General features: G+C 43.7%; 1 protein-coding gene across 1 annotated transcript in view; it reads right to left on the reverse strand.

Moving 5' to 3' along the window:
• Nucleotides 1-22,394, reverse strand: part of TBC1D2B (TBC1 domain family member 2B) — a 104,317-nt gene that overhangs the window by 46,433 nt on the left and 35,490 nt on the right. The window contains exons 6-8 of the mRNA XM_088446649.1: nucleotides 19,904-20,281; nucleotides 11,283-11,393; nucleotides 10,948-11,135 (exon numbers count right to left, since the gene is read on the reverse strand). Of these exons, the coding sequence (XP_088302775.1) occupies nucleotides 10,948-11,135; nucleotides 11,283-11,393; nucleotides 19,904-20,281 (677 nt within the window). The remainder of the gene's footprint in view (nucleotides 1-10,947; nucleotides 11,136-11,282; nucleotides 11,394-19,903; nucleotides 20,282-22,394) is intronic.

The raw sequence follows: 22,394 nt of genomic DNA on the forward strand, positions 1-22,394 counted from the left end.
ATTATAAAAGAACAGCAATCACAGCCTTTATTTCTTGTAAATATAGCGCAGAGTTTCAGTTTCATTTTTAAATATTATAGTTCTTAGCTGATGACAAAATACTACTATAAAAAGCTATTGCTAAATATAGCATTTTGAAATGAGAACACAACAGCACATTTTAAAATGACTATTACTAATGCAACCATCATGATTGTTGCTACCAGGGAGGTGATCATATCTGGGCATCTCATGGAAACATGAATCCTTATTTATGGTCAGGAACTAGGGGCTCGAAATGCAAAGTCCTGTGTTCGGGCGCTAATGAATAGCCGCGATCGGCGAAAAACAGGGACTATTCCCGTTTTTCGCTGATTTTTTTTTTACCTTATCGTATTATTTTGGTCTAAATAATAGGATAATTCTCCCGAAAACACCCAGGACCCGCAATAAGCTCGAGGACCTATGTGTTTTCGCCATTTAGGTGGTGAAAAAACGAAGTTATCGTGGAATTATTTTTCGTGACACATCAGGTCCCAAAAAACATCCACGATAAGTGTCGGCGGCACTTCGGGGCTAATAGGATAGCCCCGCTGCAATCAATTAGCAGCGCGCTACTTTAGTGCTGCTAATTGGATAACCCCCTTAAGCTGGGTACACACTGACAGATCTATATCACTCGATCTGCAGATATATCTGTGCAGTGTGTACCCACCTTAACAGTACTTACTAAAGGGAAATTCTAGTTCTGTCTCAGAAACCATGGCAGTCATTAGGTAAGGGATAATCCTTGGTCAGCTCAGTAAAGACAGGATGAAGCTACAGCAATCCCCCTTGAAAAGTGTCAATGTGTTAATCTTCAACAGAATTTACCTAATGGAGAGAATATGGATGGTCTCGGTGATCCCTCCAGTCAAAATATGCACTGGGACAAAGGGTAAAAACCCAATACATCAATCGATCGACTGTGGCAATTCTGCAATTTGCAGATGATTGTGTAAAAATATCTACAATGTATGAGTTTCAAAGATCGCAGAGTCCAACCAAAAAGTGATCGGAATTGGTAAATCAGGTTGTTCAAAATGTTGGATTTAACAGATCGATTGGGGCTGTAGATTGCTTGTATGGAGAAGATCAGCAGATTTGCAGACCGTTACAAGTAAAATGATGGACCTTCAAGATGGACAGATCTGTGTTTGCTGAAAATGATCTGCAAATCACTGAAAAAGATCTGTAATGTATGGGCGCAGAGTGCTAGATTGGGAAATCCTAAAATCGGGCAACATATCTTCAAATTGTTCAATTGTGGCTTTCAGATTGCTGATGTCTTTACCCCCAGGGACTGTTCTCAACAACTAGAGGTAGCCTACAGTATGGAGGTGGAACCTGCCCTCGAAAAGCGAAGGACGCCAATTCTAGGCAAGCCCCAAATAAGGGGTGTTTGCTGTATTTTTCAGTATTAATTTTTTAGTGCTCATACAGAACTTGTAGAAGGCAAGAAACATTACTGTGTTTGTGGAGTTATTAGATAAGGAGCTACCAGAATGCTCACAGAGAAGCATTATGCATGAATTGTATCCCTATGAATGTGAGTCAAGTACAACCTTCAGAACAATATAAGGACTTAATTTAACAGGACAATTAAATACTTTGTAACCAAGCATGAAATGCTGATAACTCAAGGTTAAACATGACAGGTATAGCTGTGGATGTTGTAAAGTTTCCTTACAGGGGTTAATTGATTCAAGTGAAGACTCATTTTATAGTGTGAAAGGGGAAATTAAATAAGAACCCAAAATATTACACCCCAATATTGTTGATATATTAAACACATAATAAAACCATGTGTATAGTAGATACACCTTCTTCATCTAACTCACAAGATCACTTGATGGGAAACGGAATAAACACCAAGGGCTGATGCAGAGTTGAATGTAAACCTGTCGGAAGACCGTATCTTATACATTTCTGCACTTTGCATGCCCTAGAACGGTCTGACACATTTATGAGTGAAGATGCGTAACTAGACTGTAATGGGCATTCTCACACAGAGTTCAGTGGGGTTATTCCGGCGCAACAGCAAACTACGCAGAGTTGGGCATCTGCATAAATATGTCCGCTTAGAGGAGTATAATTTGCACCTAGTGTAGGAATGATGATGACTAGTACAAGCCCAGCAAACACTTAGAGAGCGAAAATACATTTTATTTTATGCAGGCAATGCAGGAGCCTAAATGCCCAATTTGCATCCAACTCTGCATCAGGCCCAGAGAATTTATTTTACTTAAGGAGATCAAAGACTGCAATGGATAAGGAACTAAGGGCCTAATTCAGAGATCTAAGCAAACCTGATGGTTTACAAACATCTCCGATGGTGTGCGATCCGCCCTTCAGATCTCATTCTGCAAGATCACTCGCAGTGCCATGGGCGCCACACCTTGATTGATAGGCTGCGAACATTTGGGGATAGAGCAAAGGCAACGGCAGGAAGCGTTGCATAAAACAGGGGCGTCACCCCCATTTTCTGGGTGTGCTGAAGCCAGTAGCTGCGTCCTTGGGCACAACTTCACAGGCTTCAGCAGCGTGGATTATCCCCGCATCCAGAGTAACCTGGCAGAAGAATGGGAGGTCAAGCTTTATTGTATGAGGAACCATTTCTGCATATATGCTCAGATAAAGTGCTGCTGCAAACAATCCTACATTCTTGCCCAAAATAGTTTCCAAGTTTCAATTCAACCAAGAGCGTGCACGCTGTCAAGAACCATTAAATAATAAGAAAAAAAATTGCATATAGTGGACCTATTTAGAGCAATTTCAATATATCTTTCTAGAACAAAAGGTGGTCATCTCTTTGTACTGGAAGGTTGACTTCAGGGACAAGAGCCTTCCAAAAATATATTTGCAATATGAATTAAAAAAAGTCATATTGTAGCCTTAGAAGAGGAAAGGATGTGAGGTGCCAAATATATGGAGGGCATATTTCATAAGACCAGTGGCGACCCCCTGGGCAAAGGCATCAGCAGATAATATTTGCAAAGCAACAGGATTGTTATTTCTTTTTCCTATTATCTTCTATATGTCATTACTTCAGAAAACCCTCAGTTCGAAAAGAAGATTCTTCAAGCAGTTGAAGAATATCTTATGTACATGAATTGATCTGTTCTTAACCTTAAAAGTGCAATTACGAGCCCATGGAAACATCCTGGTTTGGGACCCAAAGGAATAACCCTATTTGCCTTCTAGAGGGATGTAAACTTTTTCCTGTCTCCATTCAGCCAAGTATTGACCCATATGTCAGGGCTGCCATGGAGGGAATCAAAGAAATACAATTATCAGGTAAACACAATTACTACACAGCGGCTGTGAGATATTATGTAAAGCCGCAGGAGGCATCTTGTGTAAATAGAAACCTCCTGCCATGTGGTTTCTGTGATCCACTGCTGTGTCTGAGGGCGCAGCATCAGAACACCATCAGACAGGCATCGCCCATCTGAATAACCCTAAGGTGAAGAGAAGAAAGGGAGTGATTCTGCATAGTACATGAAAATGATATTATATTATATATTATATTTACCTACGTATACATTCTTTTAAAGAGGGTTAAATTCCACCTACAATCCAAGGTTGTTGTTGGTGCTCCCAAGGCATAATGTAATTAATATCAAAAATTAGAGTTACGGTATAACATACCTTAGATAACTCATTTTCTTCGAGGTCCATAGGGTGAAATAAAAAGGAATTAATCCGCACAGATCGAAGTTAGTAATTAATCAATAGTCACTTCCCTAATAATTTCTGTAAGGACTACTACTCCAATATCTATAGGGAGGTGCACCCAGGAATATATTATTACATATCAAACAAAAAAAGAAAAAGTATTCCTATGTTGGGGCACTCATGGACTTAAGTAGATGGTTCACTAAATATCAAAAAAACTTCTAACAAATGATTAATCAATTTTCCATTATTCACAAAAAATGTAATTAAAATATAACTTTTATTATCTCCTATCAGTAAAATAGAATTATTCAGTACAGCGAAATATTTTTTATTTCTTTTTATTTTAGGTTTAATTATTTAATAAAATCATTGCTTATGTTACTGCCAATGTAATGTCCGGTTATATCAATACACTACTAGTCTCAAAACATTATGTGTTTCATATACCTGAAAACCGGGACCGGTTATATCAAAATAATAGTTCTCTCATAACATCTGAGTTTCCTGTGTATTTGAAACCGGTAGGTGTCTGTCGGACAAGGACAAATGGTATGTCTCAAATAAAGGAACCATCCCGGGGGGCAAAAGTATCAAATGCATAGAATTTGATAAAAGTATGGACGGAAGACCAAGTGGCTGCCTTGCACAGCTGTTCAGCTGAGGCGCCATGTCTAACCACCCACGACGGTCCGACAGACCGAGTAGAATGGGCTGTCACCTTGTTAGGAACAGGGAGATGAGCCTGTAAATAGACCTGAGCAATAGTCGTACGCAGGAAAGAGAGTGTATCCGCACAGACCAAAATAATCAATAGTCGCCCTTTCCCCTTATCCCATTCAGTATCCGTATATTAATTTATCTAGTGGTGGGGAGGTGCACCCAGGAATTAAAATATCATAGAACAAAAAGAAGTATTCCTATAGTGGGGCACTCACAGGGCGATTATACTAGTGTAATGATAAATATTTATTCACATAGTATAGTAGTGGCCAATTAAATTTACAACAGAATACTTAAAATATAACTTTTAATTTGCTCTTTTAAAATAATCTCAGCGAAATATTTAATTACAATATTGACGAAATAAGTTAAAATTATATTATCAACCACCTATATAGTATGATTGATTAAAATCATCAGTGATTTAGTGAAGAGGTTAGTAATAGTTACGTCGAATGGGTGTCTCTAGACCAAGAGACGAATTAAATTGAAAGTGCTAGAGATTAATTGTATTGTTTCAAGGGTCCGTTACTGTAATCAACATTGATGTGGATATATAAGAAGAGATACAATACTCCACTATAAATTTCTAGGTTGTACAATCCTCAAGTTCTACTGTGACCTGTCCGTCACTTTTAGAAGGCCTCCTATTCCTCTTAATATAGTTAGTATTGCATCACTGTTTTGGAATCACAATGGATCCCCAATAATAGAGTTATTAAGAGGTATATAGGTAATACAGCATTGAATTGCTGGTGCACAGTGTTGTAACACCAATTAGGATCTCCAAATCCCTTTAATCAAAAATAATAGTGGAGAGCAAGCAGTCTAATGATTGGTATACACCTCATAAATTCTACCACACCTAAAAAGTCGATTCTGACAGCCACCTGCGTAGTTTAAGTGACCCAAGTCCCGTGAAATATGTACCATTCCGCTGTATAGCGTGTGTTACGACAGCTTAAGTATACTGTCTCATATGTACAGCGATTGGCATTAACAAGTATGATTGATCAACCCTGATGTTATCAAGGGTATAATTAAATGACCCAAGTATCGTGGAGACTGCACCCCACCGTTATATACTGTCTGCTATAGTGGTCTTGGTATCGTGTCTCATGTGCATAAAAATTCTCATACATGGATATAATCAGTCAGCCCTGATAATTATCACAGGAATAGTTACATAACTTGAGTGCCGTGAATTGTGATAAAATCAGCACCTCTCCGCTATACAGCGTGTGTAATGACTGATTCGATACACTCACATACACGGTAGTTACTAACTCAAGTATCGTAGTGTCTGCATCTCTCCACTATAAAGTGTATATGCTCCTTTGACTTGGGTCACAAACTACACAGGTGGCTACTTTTTAGGTGTCAATGTTGTGTATCAATATTTTGCGGAGATTATTTTAAAATAGCCAATTAAAAGTTATATTTTAAGCAATAGTTGTACGCATCCAGCGAGCCAAAGTCTGTTTGCTGGCCAGTCTCGTTTGTGAAACACATAACAGAGAGAATCTGGATTTCCTGATGGAGCTGGTACAATCCACGTAGATACGAAGGACTCGAATCATATCCAGGGAAGCTTCACCTGTAGACAGGTTTGAACTACAATTCATATTCATATGGAAACAGGATACTACCTTCGGAAGGTAACCCACCTTAGTACGAAGGACAGCTCTATTTTGATAAAAAAATCAAATATAGAGAGCGACATGATAGTGCTGCCAGGTCAGAAACTCTACGAGCTGAGGTGTAAGCGAGGAGAAAAAGTGTCTTGAGGTTCAAAGGGGGGAGCTTGCAGCACCCTGATAATCAAGGATAAATCCCATGGTGCTACCAGAGGGACAAACGGAGGTTGCAGTTGGAGAACCCCCTGAAAAAATGTTCTTACATCTGCCAGGGGAACAATTCTGCGCTAGATTAAACTGACAAAAGCAGAAACTTGAACCCTCAAGGTAGCCAGGCGCAGAACGAAGTCTAACCCAGCCTGCAGAAAAGTAAGTACTCTCGAAACCTTGAAAATCTTAGGGTCATACTTTGTTTGGGAACACCAACAAAAATATGATTGCCAAATCCTGTGATAGATGCGGGCTGAAGCAGGCTTCCTTGCCTTCATCTAGATCATAGAAGCAGAGAAACCTTTGGTCTTTAAGACGGAAGCCTCAACAGCCACGCCGTCAAAGCCAGCCGAGGTAAATCCGGATATAGGCAGGGACCCTGCACTAGCAAAACTGGTCGTAGAGGCAGTGGAAGTGGCTTGTCTATGGATAAATATGTCAGATCAGTGAACCAATGTCTCCTGGGCCAGGCAGGAGACATTAGTATTAACCTGCCGCCTTCCTGCCTGAACTTTCTGACGACTCTTGGGAGGAGGGATATCGGAGGAAACAGGTATGCCAGCCTGAAGTTCCACCTCACCGTGAGAGCGTCCACTGCACAAAGCTCCAACATATTTATCGGTAGGTGACTTTCCTGAATCGTCCAACGCTCCCCATCCTCGCAGACTTGCATCCATGGTGAGTACCCAATCTGGGACCCATAATAGATGACCCTTGTCTAAATGAGTTGTCTCCAGCCACCAAGCGAGGGAGAGCCGAACCTCTGGCGAGATGCGAATCATCTGGGACTTTATCCGATGATACTGACCATCCCAATGAGACAATCCATTACAGCAGGAACCTGGAGTGGAACTGGGAATACACCACCATATCGAATGTGGATACCGTGGAGCCCAGCACCTATATTGCCAGGTGAACTGACACACTGTTTGCAGAGTAGACTGCACACACGAGACTGTAGTGCCACAATCTTGTCCTCTGGTAGGAAAATCCTCTGGCCCAGAGAGTCCAGCAGCACCCCCAAGTGCACCATCAACTGAGTTGGAGAAAGAGGACTTTTTCCAATTTATTATCCAGCTGTGCTCTTGTAAGCAGACAATGGTCATCTGAAGATAACATTGTAACAACTCCTGCGATTGTGCTAATATCAGGAGGTTGTCCAAATATGGCAGTATCCTGACCCCTTGTCGTCTGAGATGAGCCATCACTGCCATTATCTTGGTAAATACCAAAGGGGCTGTGGTTAGCCCGAAGGGTAGAGCCTTAGAAACCTTTGGTGGGAGCGTGCAATCGGAACATGCAGATATGCATCCTGTATGTCCAGGGAGACCAAAAAATCTGCAGGCTCCATTGCCAGCATAATTGACCGTAGGATTTCCATATGGAATTTGGGTTCATGGGTGAATCTGTTGAGAGACTTCAGATTCAGGATAGGGCGATGTGACCCATTTGGTTTCTGAATCAAAAACAAATTTGAATAATAACCCCATCCCTGTTGCGTCACAGGAATGGGGATTATGACTCCTGACCTCAGGAAGGCACCAATAGACTCCCAGAAGGTCAAGGATCTGACCGGGTCTAAAGGCAGGGTTGCACCAACAAACCTTTGAAGGGGGTGCCTCAGGAACGTGATTGCGTAACCTTGAGAAACCACCTCTTGAACCAAGCCATCTGTCGTGTTGTGATGCCAGGCCTGAGAAAACTGTAGGAGACGGCCTCCAACGGCGAGACCCTCCCACGGGGAAACCCATTCCATCAAGCAGTAGGCTTATCGTACGGCTTGGAAGCAGGACACTTGGTTGACAAGGATTTCTTGGTCTGCCTTCTCCTGTGGGAATTATCCTGTCTAGAGGAAGACTGTCCCTTAGCCCTGCCCCGTGGGCGAAAGGACCGAGCTGACGACTGCCTATACTTATGAGTCGTCGTAGATGGAAACCCCGCAGATTTAGAGGTTGCCAGAGAAGACACGGTCATCCAGCTCTGGTCCAAACAGTACCTTCCCCACAAAAGGAAAGGATTCCAGAGCTTTCTTGGAACCTGTAGCCGCCTTTTTAGGGTACTTCGAGCTGCCACTGAAGCTGCCGATACCCTAGAAGCCAAGATACCTGCGTCAATGACCACTTCCCCCATATATATATATAGCTGCTTCTCGCATCTGACAGAGGGAAGACAGCTGTTCTCTGGTAGCATTAGGCATGCTGTCCTCCAGAGACCTCATCCATTCTTCCTTAGCCTTGGCTAGCCAGTCTACAGCCATAGCTAGCCTGGTAATAGCTGCAGATAATGAAAACACTGACTTTAAATAGTTATCAAGTTTTCTATCTGTAACCTCCTTCAAGGAGGATGCCGCAGGAATGGGTAACGTAGAGCTCTTGATCAATCTTGTCACATGAGCATCCACTGATGGAGGAACTTCCCATTAGTTACATTCACCCTGAGCAAATGGATATCGAGAGTTTAAAATTCCTTGTAGTATGGAAATGCCTCTTTGGAGTAGACCATACTTCAGACATGAGATTCGTCAGTTGTTCAGACTGAGGAAAATAATCTCTAGCCACCTTTTGAAGCCTAAAGACTGGAGTCTTATCTTTTGGCGGCACCTCTTCTTACTCTATCCTGAGGACAGATCTAACCGCTCTCACCAGAGAGGGGACATCCAAAGAGGATTGATGAACTTCTTCCACTGAGTAAGACCCAAAACTGCGAGTATCAGAGTGTGATGAGGAGGCGCAGTCAGAATCCTGAGGCAATATCTGAAGAGAACCACTTATGCCCCTGCTTCTTTACTGCCACTGGTCTATTCGCCTGTACCACCTGCTGAGGGGCTATAGACGGCAGCATACTCTGACTAGAGTGAGCAGAAGAATCAAACCAAAAGGGATTCATAGGGGAGATGTACATAGAAAGATGCAACTCAGTAGCAGGCAATATCGTGGTAGGAGCACGCAACGCTGCGACCTTATCCACCATACGTGACAAAATCTTGCTAACCAAAACGCCACCCAAGATGGCTCTTGTGTAGGTGCAGATGTACCAGATAGAAAAGGTGGCTGTTTACAACAGGCAATACACAATCCATCCTGCACAAAATCCTGTACAGACAGGCCTGCCAAACAGGATTTACATGACTTGAGCACCGGAGGCTCGCCCTTCTCACCTTTACCCTCAGACATGACAAATGTGTGATCGGTATAAGGTGTACAGTATAAATGCAATGTGACCCACTTCACATATGAAAAGCCCCACACACCTTTTCAGAGGGATGAGGAGAAACACAGTGATATATATAACTGAAAGTTTGAAAACAACAGACAGTATCTATATACAGCAGCTAGCATGAAAGTCACATCCAATGCATAAATAGAACCATTGCTATTGTAAATTGACTGACTCAACTGACCAGCCCCACCGGGGTATTCGCAGGATATAGAGCGCTATATACCAGACCCAAAGGAGAGGTATACAGGGAGACAGACCAGACCTCTGAGACAACCAGCCTGCAGCAGTAGGCACAACTGTGAACTGCGAGCGTCTCACACATGAGGTGGTTAAAAGTAGCAACCCAGAGGTGGGAATCCTAACCAGAAGTTGCGTCTGAGTTGGAGCGGCCGGGGGAGCGCCTATCTCCCCTAAGCTGCGATTTTGACGACACGGGTACACTGGCCTCACAGTAATAGACGCTAACTAGTACGCTCTAGTGAGTCTACTACCCATCCCCAGCAACAGACGATATGGCCCCGGCCGCCTTAGTGAGAACACGTTACACGAGGCCTTCACCCGCCTCTGGTGCGTCTCCTACACCGGAGGTCTGGGCTACTTCGCGCACGATTCCCCTCACGAGGAATTGCTTACCTGCCATCTCCATGATCCTGATCACAGTCCGGAACCCAGCGACGCCACTAGCTAAGCCTCGCTGAAGCCCTCGGCGGAAGTAGATGGAGTCGCAGTACCTGTGCCTATTCAGCGTTTAGTACAGCTCACTCAGAAGTTAAAAAAAATAAGTTAAATCAGAAAAGAAAACGCCTGGGAGTGCCTAGGTAGTCCTGCTGGTAAACAGGTAAGTCTGGATACTTGCCGCGCACCAAACAAAAAACTGAATGCCTGTGGCTGGAGGCGGGGTATATAGGGAAGCGGACTGTGTGCATGCTGGGAGCTTTAAAGCTGTAGCTGTTTGGTGCAATGGATCTCTCCAACTACATACCCTAAGGTAGATTCTGTGAACCATATGGACCCTGAAGAAGAAAGGGTTCTTTCTGTAAAGGAGCAGCATAGACAGAGAGGAAACTCAGATTGGCCTATAAAACTCCACTTCAGAGGCCAGTAACTGGCCTCAGCGTGCCTACTAAAGTATGGTCGGCATGCCCGTTTTATCAAATGCTCCCTGTCGCCGACCCCAAATGACAGCAACCTGTCAATTAGGCTGTGGTGTCCAGGGCACTATTTCTATATAGTTACAAAGGTGCAGTGATTTTCTAATTCAGGCCTACAGAATCACTCATCACAGAACCTATTGCTTATACATGTAAACATACAAAAGGCCACATGGAAATAGGCAGGAGGGTATTTTACAATAAAATTTGTAGGACATTATGCAACACCCCTTAACAGATATATTGCAATCCTTATAGATATCAGCATCATCAGAACCTATAAACACTAGTATTCCTGCAGAATGTCATACCTTATACTGCGCGCTCTGAGCTGTGCTTGCTGCTCAGCAGTTTCCCCTTTCAGAGCATCCTCTAGCAACTGATTCACTATTTCCTGGGCTGGTCCATGGCCATCAGAACAGACTGGTCTTTTCATCTCTTGAAGGAGGAGGAGGTACTTCCTCTCCACCTGGCATAGATCTGCCTCCAGGTTTGCATACTACAGGGGGAAGACCAAGACAGTGCTTTATAATTAAATTACACCTACTTTATATGTTTCAATAAACCTGAAAAAACACTTTCTCTTTAGTTACGCAAAGTTAATTTCTTAATGGCCGAGCTAATAACCCCTTAACTAGGAGCTCACCTTTGCTTCCAATTCTTGTTCCCTTCTTTCAGAGTTTCTTCTTAAGGCAGAAAGTTCTAAGATTTCTTTGTTAAGAAATTTGTTTTGCGCTTTATATCCTTGCAGGCAGTCCTGTGGATAAATATAAATGCACATTTTGACAACTTCTCAATAAAGGAGGAATGTGTTACTGTAATTAAGATATTGATAATGCCAATACAAATTACTTTAAAACTGTAAAGTGATTCTGCAGTGCTTTCCCATAAGGGAAGGTTACATAAAAAAAAAAAAAAAAAAGTATAACACAACAAGAAGCATGTACAGATACAAAAGGTATTGAGGGTCTTTGCCCACATACGTATCTCTATCAGTGTGAAAACATGTTGGAAAATGTGTGGTGTCTTTTCCATGTGAATGATGATGAATGATTACACTGCACAACAATGAAAATGTTTCCGATGTGAAAATAGTTACTTCTAATTGATTTCAGAGAAAAGAATGAATATGACATTTAAAACTCTCAGAGCTCTGAGTTCCGAGATATAGCCCATTTAGGAGGATGTAGGGGTATTCCTAGTGAAGTGGTCAGAATGGAGAGAATCTTACCAGCGATCTGCGTTCTTTGCAGAGGGGGCGGGGCCTAATGACCCAATTAAATGAATCAGTTATTTGTCCCCTCCCCTATTCAAATATATGTGATTTACGGGATTACCCACACAAGATAACTGTGGTGCACTGAGTGACAAGCATAGTGAGCGATTCCACCAAGACATTTCAGCAATGGAACAAAGATATCAGGGTAGGTGAATCACTACTGTGCTTGCTGACTACTGTTGGACAGTGACAAGAGATGCCCCAGAAAAGGAGTACAAGCGACAAAGAGAAAGCACCCCCATGAATAGATAGTACTTTCGTATGCTGTATGTTTGTTTCGCATGCTGCATGTGTTTCGTTTTGTGTTCTTATTTGTGATTGATAGAAAATAAATAACAGTTGTTTTAATTCAATCAAGAAAATATCAGATTTTAAAATAGCTTCACTATGACTATATTACTAATGTACATACATTATAGTGCAAGTAGTGTAGCTCAAAAAATAGAGCTAGTAAAAATATTCTGAAATTTTAGTTTTTCTTGACATCAAATTAGTAATGTATGACTATTGTTAGAAAGGAAACAAATTAAAAGTATTTGTTATACAGTGTTATAGGTATGTGGGGAAAGATTTTCATATAGATTATCCAATGCCAGCAAGTAGCAAGGTACCACCTTTCTTTTCAGTATAAGGCCAGTTCCAAACTCCTTGCTGGGAGCTTCATAATTGTCATTCCTGACTAGACAGAACTTTAAAAAGGGTGGCCCTAATAGGTTGTGAAACACAGAATAGTCATTGTGAATGGCAATGTAAGTTTGTCTTTCTGACCAAGTAAAAATGATATTTGTGCAAGGTCTCTCCCATTGTGTAGACTGAAAGTTCATTTAGCCATACTCAAAATGCAATTGTCCTCATTATATAAATGTTCCAAGACTGAAACAATTATTTATGTGAAATGTAATCTATTTACCCATAGTATGACTGCTTGTGGAGGAATTGTACTGTTCTTTATCATTAAGATCTTTTGTTTGGTTTTCAGCATAAACAAAATAAGTAAAACACAATATATCTATTGTCTATCTTACACCAAGATTGTAGCATTGTCAAGGTTGTAGATAACTTTTATTGGATGACTGCTTCAAAGAGATTCTGAATAAGAGTTATTGTACCATCAGTAAATAGAATGTGCAATGAAGTACACAGGGCTGCCAAGAAAAGGAAAACATTTGTAACATCTTATAGCAGGAGGCAACGCTCCTTACCAAGTGCAGACTAAGCACATCACATGAAAGTGGAAAAAATGTGATTCACTTTTCAGGATGACTATTTAAAAAAGGTAGAGTAGGTAGGGGGAAGATACACTCATGGAGATGTTCCACATTTTATGGGTAGGCGCAGAGTCTTTTTCTTGCCACAAAGAGAACATGGACTCTCTGGGTGGCAGAAACCCCACCTCGCCTTTATACTTTTTCCCCTCTGTGTTATACTTCTGCCGAAAAGAGGGATTTTCGTCTTACCTGTAAAATCCTTTTTTTTTTTTTTTAATCCATGGGGGACACTGGGACTGTGGGTATAACGTGAGATGCAGGAGCCTGGACATCAAGGATTTAACTTCTTTTGTCAGCAGCACAGGCTCCTCCTCCACTATATCCTGCCTGGAGCCAAGCCCAAGGAGCAGGATCAGAGAAGAGGAGAAAACCGGGGCACACAAACACAACAGCTGTCTCAGAACTGGGTGCCGGAATCCAGCCAGCCAGGGGTGTGAGGGTGGGCGCCCAGTGTCCCCCATGGATTCAGAAAAGGATTTTACAGGTAAGACAAAAATCCCCTTTTTTCAGTCATCCAATAAGGGACACTGGGACGTCCCAAAGCTATCCCTTCAAGGGAGGGAATGCTCCTGTTCTGCCCTAAGAACCTGGCACCCAAAAGCCACATTGGCAGAGGTGAAGGTGTCAAAGCTGTAAAATGTAATGAAAGTATTGGCAGAGGACCACGTAACTGCCTTACAAAGTTGCTCCGCAGAGGCACCACATCAAGCCGCCCAAGAGGTCCCGCAGACCTAGTGGAATGAGTATTCACAGAGGACACGACCAGCTGTTTTGCCAAAAGATAGGGGTGACAAATGGTAAGGCGTAATAGACGAGCCAAAGTTTGCTTCGAAGCTGGCCAGCCACACTTGAAGTCAAAGACCAGAGTCCGACTTCCAAATATCCTTGGCCCAATCAACATAAGTGCGAAGAACCTGGACAATGTCCAGCGTCAAGTCCGAAGAATCAGATTGAAAGGGAAGGTGCCACAATCTCCTGGTTGATAAGGAAGCGTTATACTACCTTCGAGACCTAGTCCAGATGAAACACAAGAGGATCTCATCCGTGGGCAGGACACCACTCAAAGTATGTCCACCAAACACGAAAATAGACCTGTGCTGAAGAAGAGCAATTGGAGGAAAGAGGTACACAAGTGGAAATTTCCACGGTACCGTGAGCGTGTCTACTAGCAAGAAAGTCTGTTGTTGAGCTGGAGGTCAAAGTCGATGTTTGGATGGCCCTAGTGACAGATCAGCATCTTGAAAACATTTGAATTCAAAGACCACTCACCGGAGTGAATGCCCTGCCTGCTGAGGAAGTCCGCCTCCCAATTTTGGACTCCCGGAATGTCGAAGGTGGAGACCAGTTTTCCCAGAACTCGCATGCAGAAATGTATCGAAACACTGCTATTGAAGAAAAAGTTTGGTGAGGGACTGAAGGAATGTCAGTTTATCCCTGGCAAGGAAAACTCTCTGAACTTTGGAGTCCAGGAGAGCGCCCAGATGGAGCATTTCCAGAGACAGAGCCAGGCTGGACTTGCGCCGATTAATCAGCCAAATATCCGAAGACCTGGCTAACAGAAGGTGGTCATCTAGGTATGGCAGGATTCAAACTCCTCAGTGACAAAAGGTCGACCGTCATCACAGCCATGACCGTCGTGAACACTTGAGGCGTCATTGACAGGCCAAAACCCGAAATTGGATGTGGTCCCTCAGGACAGCGAACCTGAGAAACCGCTGGTGATCCTCCCGGAAGGGTACATGTAAGTATGTGTCCTAAATGTCCAAGGAAGCCATGTAATCGCCTAGCTCCATGGCCTGCATGAAGGTGCGAAACCCGAGAAACGAGTTGAGAATGGGCCAGAAAGAGCAGTCTGGTTTTGGGACAAGGAACAGATTTATACAATGAATAGAAACTCCCTCTGATAAAGAGGAACTGGAACTAGTACATCGGAGCTCAAGAGAGTTCCGATGGAAGTCTGAAGGGTGGCTGCCTTGCAGACATCGACTGGTAACCCAGTGGAAAAGAACTGAAGGGTGGTCCTGAAAGGTCAAAGAATAACCCTGGGATACGATGCCCCTTACCCAGGCATGCATGGTTGTTTCCACCCAGGTGTTGGCAAAACACAGGAGACGGCCAGCCACACTGGGAAATCCTAAGTGGGGACCCTCTCTGTCATGTCGCAGGCTTATCGGCTGGTTTAGGGGCTTGTCAGCGGCTTGACGGCCTCTGAATTTGGGGCATTTGGAGGAAGATCCAGGAACTCTAGAAGAGGGCTATCCTCTCGCCTTTCCCTGTGGGCGAAAGGAAAATCTTTTGGACAGCGGAGCTGTGAAGGGAAGACCAGCAGTTTAGAATGCCCCTACTGTGGCTACAATCTAATCCAGATCAGGGCCAAAGAGAACCTCGCTGGAGAAAGGGAGAGCCTCCTCGCTCAAGTTGTTGTTGATGCTTTGGTTAAGGCGGTTAAATCTGCCTAACTTATTAATGATTCGGATGCCACTCCAACTTCGGAAGTGCCCCTCTTCAAACGAAAGAAGGAGCCGACTGCTTTCCCCCCCTCCTGCTTAGCTGGAAGATATTTTGGCGTTAGCCCGATCGCATCCCAATATGAAATTCTTGGTATCCAAACGAATATCGTTCTTTTATCCACTTCTTCTTGAAGAGCGGTAGAAGTGGGAATACAGATAATAAGACTTTTCCCTTTATAACAATCTAACAAGGAAAATAATAAACACTTAAATGGACTAAAAAATGGAGGCTGTAATAAGAAGTAACGTACACCTAACACTAAACAGTGCTGCAAGTAAAGTTAAATAACTTAACTAGACAGACACAGACATACAGTTCAAATGCTCAGAGAATAGATAAAACAGACACAATAGTCCCAGCCACTAACATCAATAGGTGAGGAAGGGGATTAAAGAAAATACCTGGTACCACAAAAGAGTTAGTTATAGAGGGGAGGATGGGAGGTCATCTCTCCGTGCAGGCAGGCTGCTCTTTGTTGCAAAATGGCCACTCAGCGTGGAGTGGGAGTAGAGATGGGCCCTTGGCAGTGAGCCCATAACCAGGAACTCGCAAAAGGATGAGGTGGAGAAACAAGGCTCCATCCCCTGCTGGCCAGGGACATGCCACCTAATATGGCACCCCCATTGTAGTGGTGTCCCTGTGGTCTAGCTGTCGCACAGAGAGAACTGTACACCTGCTGACCAGTACTTCCGGTAGCTGCCCCCCCTTTCTCACCAGCGGCAATCACCGCTAACCGGCTCCCCACATAGTGAGGAGCTGCTGACCTGTCCCCGAGTCCGGTCACAGCTGCTCCCTTGCGCTGCAGGTGGTGGCCGGTGACACTGACTCAGTTGTAAGCGTGCCGGCCACCGGAAGGGTGATGGAGCAGTCAGCGGCAACACCTGGAACGCTCACCGCTGACAGCTCAGAGAAGAGAAAAAGAAAAAAAATTAAGTTAACATGGGCTGCTCTGCAGCCCTAAAAAAGTGCCCTCTTCCAGAAGGCACCAAGAAAAGCTGGCTTCAGGCGAGGTATAGGCGAGGAGGAGCCTGTGCTGCTGACAGAAGAATTTAACTCTTTGGTGCCCAGGCTCCTGCATCTCACGTTATACCCACAGTCCCAGTGTTCCCCATTGGATGACTGAAAAAGTTCATTTCTACCTGCACTTCAACCAAGGCAATAAAAACATTCAAACAAAAGTGACCAGTAATAAAGACAGTCCCGATTGCCCCGCACAGTAATGATTTCTCTAAGATATAAGGAAGGCTATTGCCTTGAGAGAAACAAATCATTTAATTCCTATAGTAAGGGAATAATTTTACTGTTTTCACTACATGCAATTTCCATAGTGCCTGTAAGGGCAGGCAGATTTTATGGGGAGAGTTGCAAAGGCATCACTGTGAATTGCATTAGCGTAGAAGTTCCCAAATTCTGCCATTACAGTCCACATTTTATGGAAATCCATGCTCGAGTCCTCATGGTTACATCAAATTGACTGAGGTACTAATAAAGTCACATGTGCTCAAGTATGGATTTCCATAAAACGTGGACTGTAATGGCAGAGTTTGGGAACCTTTGCACGCATAATAAAGCTTTGCCGATTCTGGATTTGACAAATCCACTGTTTGGGTTGGTGGATTCCGAGCAGTGGTTATATCAGTGATATCTCAGCTACAGAGATCACTGCAATCTCCGCTTGTTTACATTGACCAGTTCTTAATAGCACACTGCTACACATTTGGGAGGAGATCCAGTGGTCTCTAATGGGAGTATGGAGATAATAGTTAATGTATAACAAAGCTATAGTGGAATGTCAGAACAATGTACTAAGGGAATCCGGTCTTTAGGTCTACATTGTCTAGATAGACAGTGTTTAGGTAGACAATGGGAGATAGACAGGGACTGAAGGTCGCCACACACAAGGTCGACAGGTACAGAAGGTAGACACACTAAAGGTCGACTGGTAACAAGGTCGACAGGCAGAAGGTCGACAGGGTCATTAGGTCGACACTCATAGTCGACATGCAAATTGTCGCCGCAGGTCGACACTCAGTCGCCATGCAAATGGTCGACACATGTTTTTGTTTGTTTTTTTGCCCTAATCTTTATTCCTAACCCTCCTCTTGGTGCCTAACCCGAAGTGCCTAACCCTAACCGTCGGGGTAAGTGCCTAACCCTAACAAAAAAAAAAAAAATTATCAACCATTTGACTATGAGTGTCAACCTTGTTACTAGTCGACCCGTCAGAGTAAGTGCCTAACCCTGACACGAACCCTAAAAAAAAATAAAAAAAAAATGTGTCGACCATTTGACTAAATGAGTGTCGACCTACTGCCTGTCGACCTTCATACCTGTTGCCCTTGTTACCAGTCGACCTTTAGTGTGTTGACCTTCAGTCCCTGTCGACCTACTGCCTGTTGACCTACTGCCTGTCGACCTTGTTACCAGTCGACCTTTAGTGTGTTGACCTTCAGACCCTGTCGACCTTCAGTCCCTGTCTGTCTATCTATTGCCTGTCTATCTTCCATTGTCTACCTAAACACTGTCTAGCTAGACAATGTAGACCCATTGAACCATACCCGTATTAAGCAGTGTACACACAACATATCGTCTACATCTCTCAGTGTGTACGCATGATTGCGTGCTCCCGCAGACGCAACGGTCACCAAGTGTAATGTGCTGCACATCAAACCTAGCGATATCACTAGCGGCCAGTAAATAATGAATGACGGAACGATGATCGTTCCAGTGTTCATTAAAATCGTCCAGTGTAGACGCACAATCACTGTTCATGGGCATTCGTTCCAATGTCGGAATGAATTCCCGTCGCTCCAGTGTGTACTCAGCCTTAATGTTTTAGATCACAAAATTAAAAATTTGACCATTAAACGTTCTCCCTCATTTCAGTTGCCAACTTTAGAATACACTTGCCTAGTGATAATGCTAAATACCTGTGGTTTACAGCACAGTGATAAGCAGCAAGTCACAGAGATTAAGTGAGAATAAGATATAACAAAATAAGCAATATTTAAGCAAACATTAGGTTAATGTTGATTATACTATCACTTGTTGTGAAACAATTTGGCTGTGTGTACACAGGCGTTTATGTTTTTAATTTACGCTTTTAAAAGGTGTATAAAGAGACACAAGAGGGCCTGATTCAGAGACGCTCGTAAGCGGCCGCTCGTTCGTTCCGAGCGATGTTTGCACAACTGCGCATGCGTACGGATTGTAATACGCATGCGCGAACCAGTCAGTGCGGCTGAAAATCGTTTGTTCGCTAAATAGTGAATGTCTGCTATTTTGAGAGACAGGAGGAGGCGTATGTGGGTGGTAACAGGGGAAGGTGCTTGAAAACGGGGAGTGGAGATCCGAACGCAGGCGTGCCAAACGGTCAAAACGGGCGTTTTATGGGTGTGCATAATTAATACAGCAGCGTCATTGACCACGTCACTGGGTTATTTTATAGTCAGAACTGCTCGCAAGATTGCGGTAGGAAAAACCAACCACAAGAATAGCGAGCAGTTCATACGCTGGTCGATGTACTCGAATAATCAGCGGACATGACGTAGGATGCGAGCGGCCAGGGGGCGTAGTTTTCCAAAAAACGACCGCATGATTGGTTCGCTCGTTCAGACCTAGAGGCATGAACAGACCGCAAAGAGCGAACGGTTCATTTGAATAGCCACCCCTTTTTTCTGAACGAGCGAGCGCAAATAGCGTCCGGCTCTGAATGAGGTCCAGAGACCATTGTTTTCTATGTAGCTACATTGGTGCAGTTCACATAACCGCCTTTGCAACCCTGATGTTTGTACAGAAATGAAGGATAGTAGTATATGCCCCACTTCCCCTGCTCCATCATCACCTATGAACAAAAGAAATGTGCCACCCCATAGACATCTATGATCTCTAAATGAGACTCTGGGTCAAATGTAATAGCCCCTGATTTGTGAGAGCCGAGACATTCTTTATATTTAAAGTAGCAACTTGTATAAACCAGGTTGGCTTTGGCTTTAATCGAACTGCACTTTAAATCTAAAGTCTACAGCGCTAGTTACTTATTAAATATGGCTTTATGTCTCTTCTTTGTTCAGCTACCAAAGCTAAATGAATGTGAGATAAAGTGGAGTGCACAAGCTCTAAGGATATGGGACTATTCAAACCCTATTCTTCCAATAAATTTGTGCATAGTATTAAAAGAATACACTCTATAATGACAAAGTCACTAACCTGTAACCTGCTCAGTTCTTCAATGTCTTTCTGAGAAGACAACAAACCCTCTGGAGTTTTGCAAGCGACCTGCTCATAGTCACTGATCTGTCTGGAGAGTCTCATGATCACTTCATCTTTTGCTTGAATTGTTTCCATCATCATACTGAGCTGCTCCTTCAGATCTGTGACACTGCATTTAAGATCCTCAATTTCCTGATGAATACGCTCCTTCTCCACAGTCGCCTTCTCCAACAGGAGGCTCAGTTCCCGAACCTGATCATCTTTTTGCTGCAGCAATTTCATTTGGTCTTTTGAAAGCCTATCGGTGAAAGGGCTGGCAAAATATTTATCATATTGGGATGACCTCAAGGATTGCTGCAAAAGCTTTACAAGCTCCTGGGGGGAAAACAAGAAAACATTTTTAGAAATGAATTGCAATTAGAAATGAATAGACGAGTGACGGACAGGAGAGAAAGGAGATAATAAGAACCAGAACCGAACAGCGACAGACATCTCCCAACAAGGGAACAAACATGTCCCAGAACAATCAAACATATGGTACTAACAAAACCACACACTCAACAGAAAAAACAAACAAAACAACACTGTGGAAACCTGCAGCACCATGCGTCCAAAACTTTCTTCTTTAGACGCAAAAGTATCAAATCTGTGAAATTTGACAAACTTATGCACTGAGGACTAGGTAGCAGTACGACAGAGCTGAACAGGCGAAGCTCCGCTCCTTGCCTCCCGCGGATCTAGTGAAATGAGACAAAATAGTTTACGGTACCGACCTGCGCTGGGAAACACAAGCCTGTGGGATGACCATACGAAACGAGCAGGAAATAGTTTGCTTGGAAGTGGGCCAACCCTGCTTATGGGAATAGTAAATGATGAACAGGTCATCTGTTTTCGATAGAGCACCGAGACAGATGTGGTTCGAGCCCTGAGAATCTAACGGATAGAGGGGCAGGGTCCGTAGAAGAAATCACTGGAACAATAGGTTGGTTGAGGTGAAATTTTGAGACAACCTTCGGCAAATAAGAGGGTTTAATCTGGAGTTCCTCTCGGCCAGATGAGATATGGAGAGCAGCAACACAAAGTGCCAAGTTTTAAGAGCCTCAGAGTAGAAGCCATCGACAAAAGGTAGGTATTTTTTCAAGATAGGTACTTAAACTCCACTGAGGCTCAAAAAGGTAGCCAACTGTAAAAAGGCCAAAACCAGATTTAGGTCTCACTGAGCTGTGGGGAGAACAAAAAGGAGGCTGAAGATGAAGAACTCCTTGTTTGAAGCTCTGGAGTCAAGGATAATCACCGCTGGAATAAGACAGACAAGGCAGAAACTTGTAACTTCAAAGAGCCGAGGCGCAGCCCCGAGTCCAATCCCTTCTGTACAAACAAGAGGAGACTAGAAAGACAAAAGGAAGAAGAGGGAAAATCCTTCCACTTGCACCAAACCACATAAGCCCCCTAATGCGATGATAATGGGCTGCAGACACCATCTTCCTAGCCCTAAGCATCGTGGGGATTACCTTCCCTGGAAAACCCTTCTTTCATAGGATAGAGGCTTCAAAAGCCATGCCGTTAAATGAAGCAGAGACAAAGCCAGATGCACAAAGGGACCTTGTTGAAGTAGAACTGCCCAAAGCAAAAGCGTCAAGGTTCAGCTCTATGGAGCTGTAGATGGTCGGAGTACCAAGAGTGACGTGGCCAGTCTGGAGCCACCAGGATCACAGCCTTCCTCCTCTCTCTCTCTCTTTATCCGCTTCAGAACCCTGGGCAGAAGAGGAATCGGCAGGAAGATGTACACTATGCAAAATGTCCACAGAATGGACTGAGCATCCACGGCCAGCAGTTCCATATTTCTTTTCCTGGAGCAATAAAGGGGGTCCTTGGGGTTGAGCCTGAACACCATAAGATCAACTTCGGGTCCCCCCATGAGCAACAAACTCCTGGAACACCTCCGAATGAAGGGGCCACTTGCTGGGATGCAGGTCTTGCCAACTTAGATAACTGACCGACCAATATTCGACCCCGGGAATGAATGCGACGGAAATGGGTGGAACACAAAGTTCCGCCCACCTGATAATGCGGGTTGGTTCCCTCATTGTTAGGGGGTTTTCGTGCCCCCAATGGCCTTCGATGTAAGACACTGCCGTGGCGTTGTCTGGCTGCACCTTGACTGGGATTCCCTGAAGGAGAGGGCAGGCTGCAGTCAAGGCCCTAGTATTGATGTTGGAAGGATGTCTGCCAAACTGAAGCACCTCGAAGGAAGATACCATCTTCCCTAAGAGGCGCATACACAGGTGAACGGATACATATTTTCTGCTGAGCACCAGCTTCACCATGTACCGGAAAGCCACTATCTTTTCCGAAAACAAAAGTCTCTGGTATGGAACAAGATTGGATTTCTTGAAATTGACTATCCAGCCATGGGAAATAAGAGTTTGTGGTGTCTGAGATACAGGATTTCCTCAAAGTATCCACCGTGGGAGCCTTTGTGAGAAGA

Source organism: Taudactylus pleione, unplaced genomic scaffold (genome assembly GCF_031769625.1).
Source record: "Taudactylus pleione unplaced genomic scaffold, aTauple2 ptg000019l, whole genome shotgun sequence".
Taxonomy (NCBI): domain Eukaryota; kingdom Metazoa; phylum Chordata; class Amphibia; order Anura; family Myobatrachidae; genus Taudactylus; species Taudactylus pleione.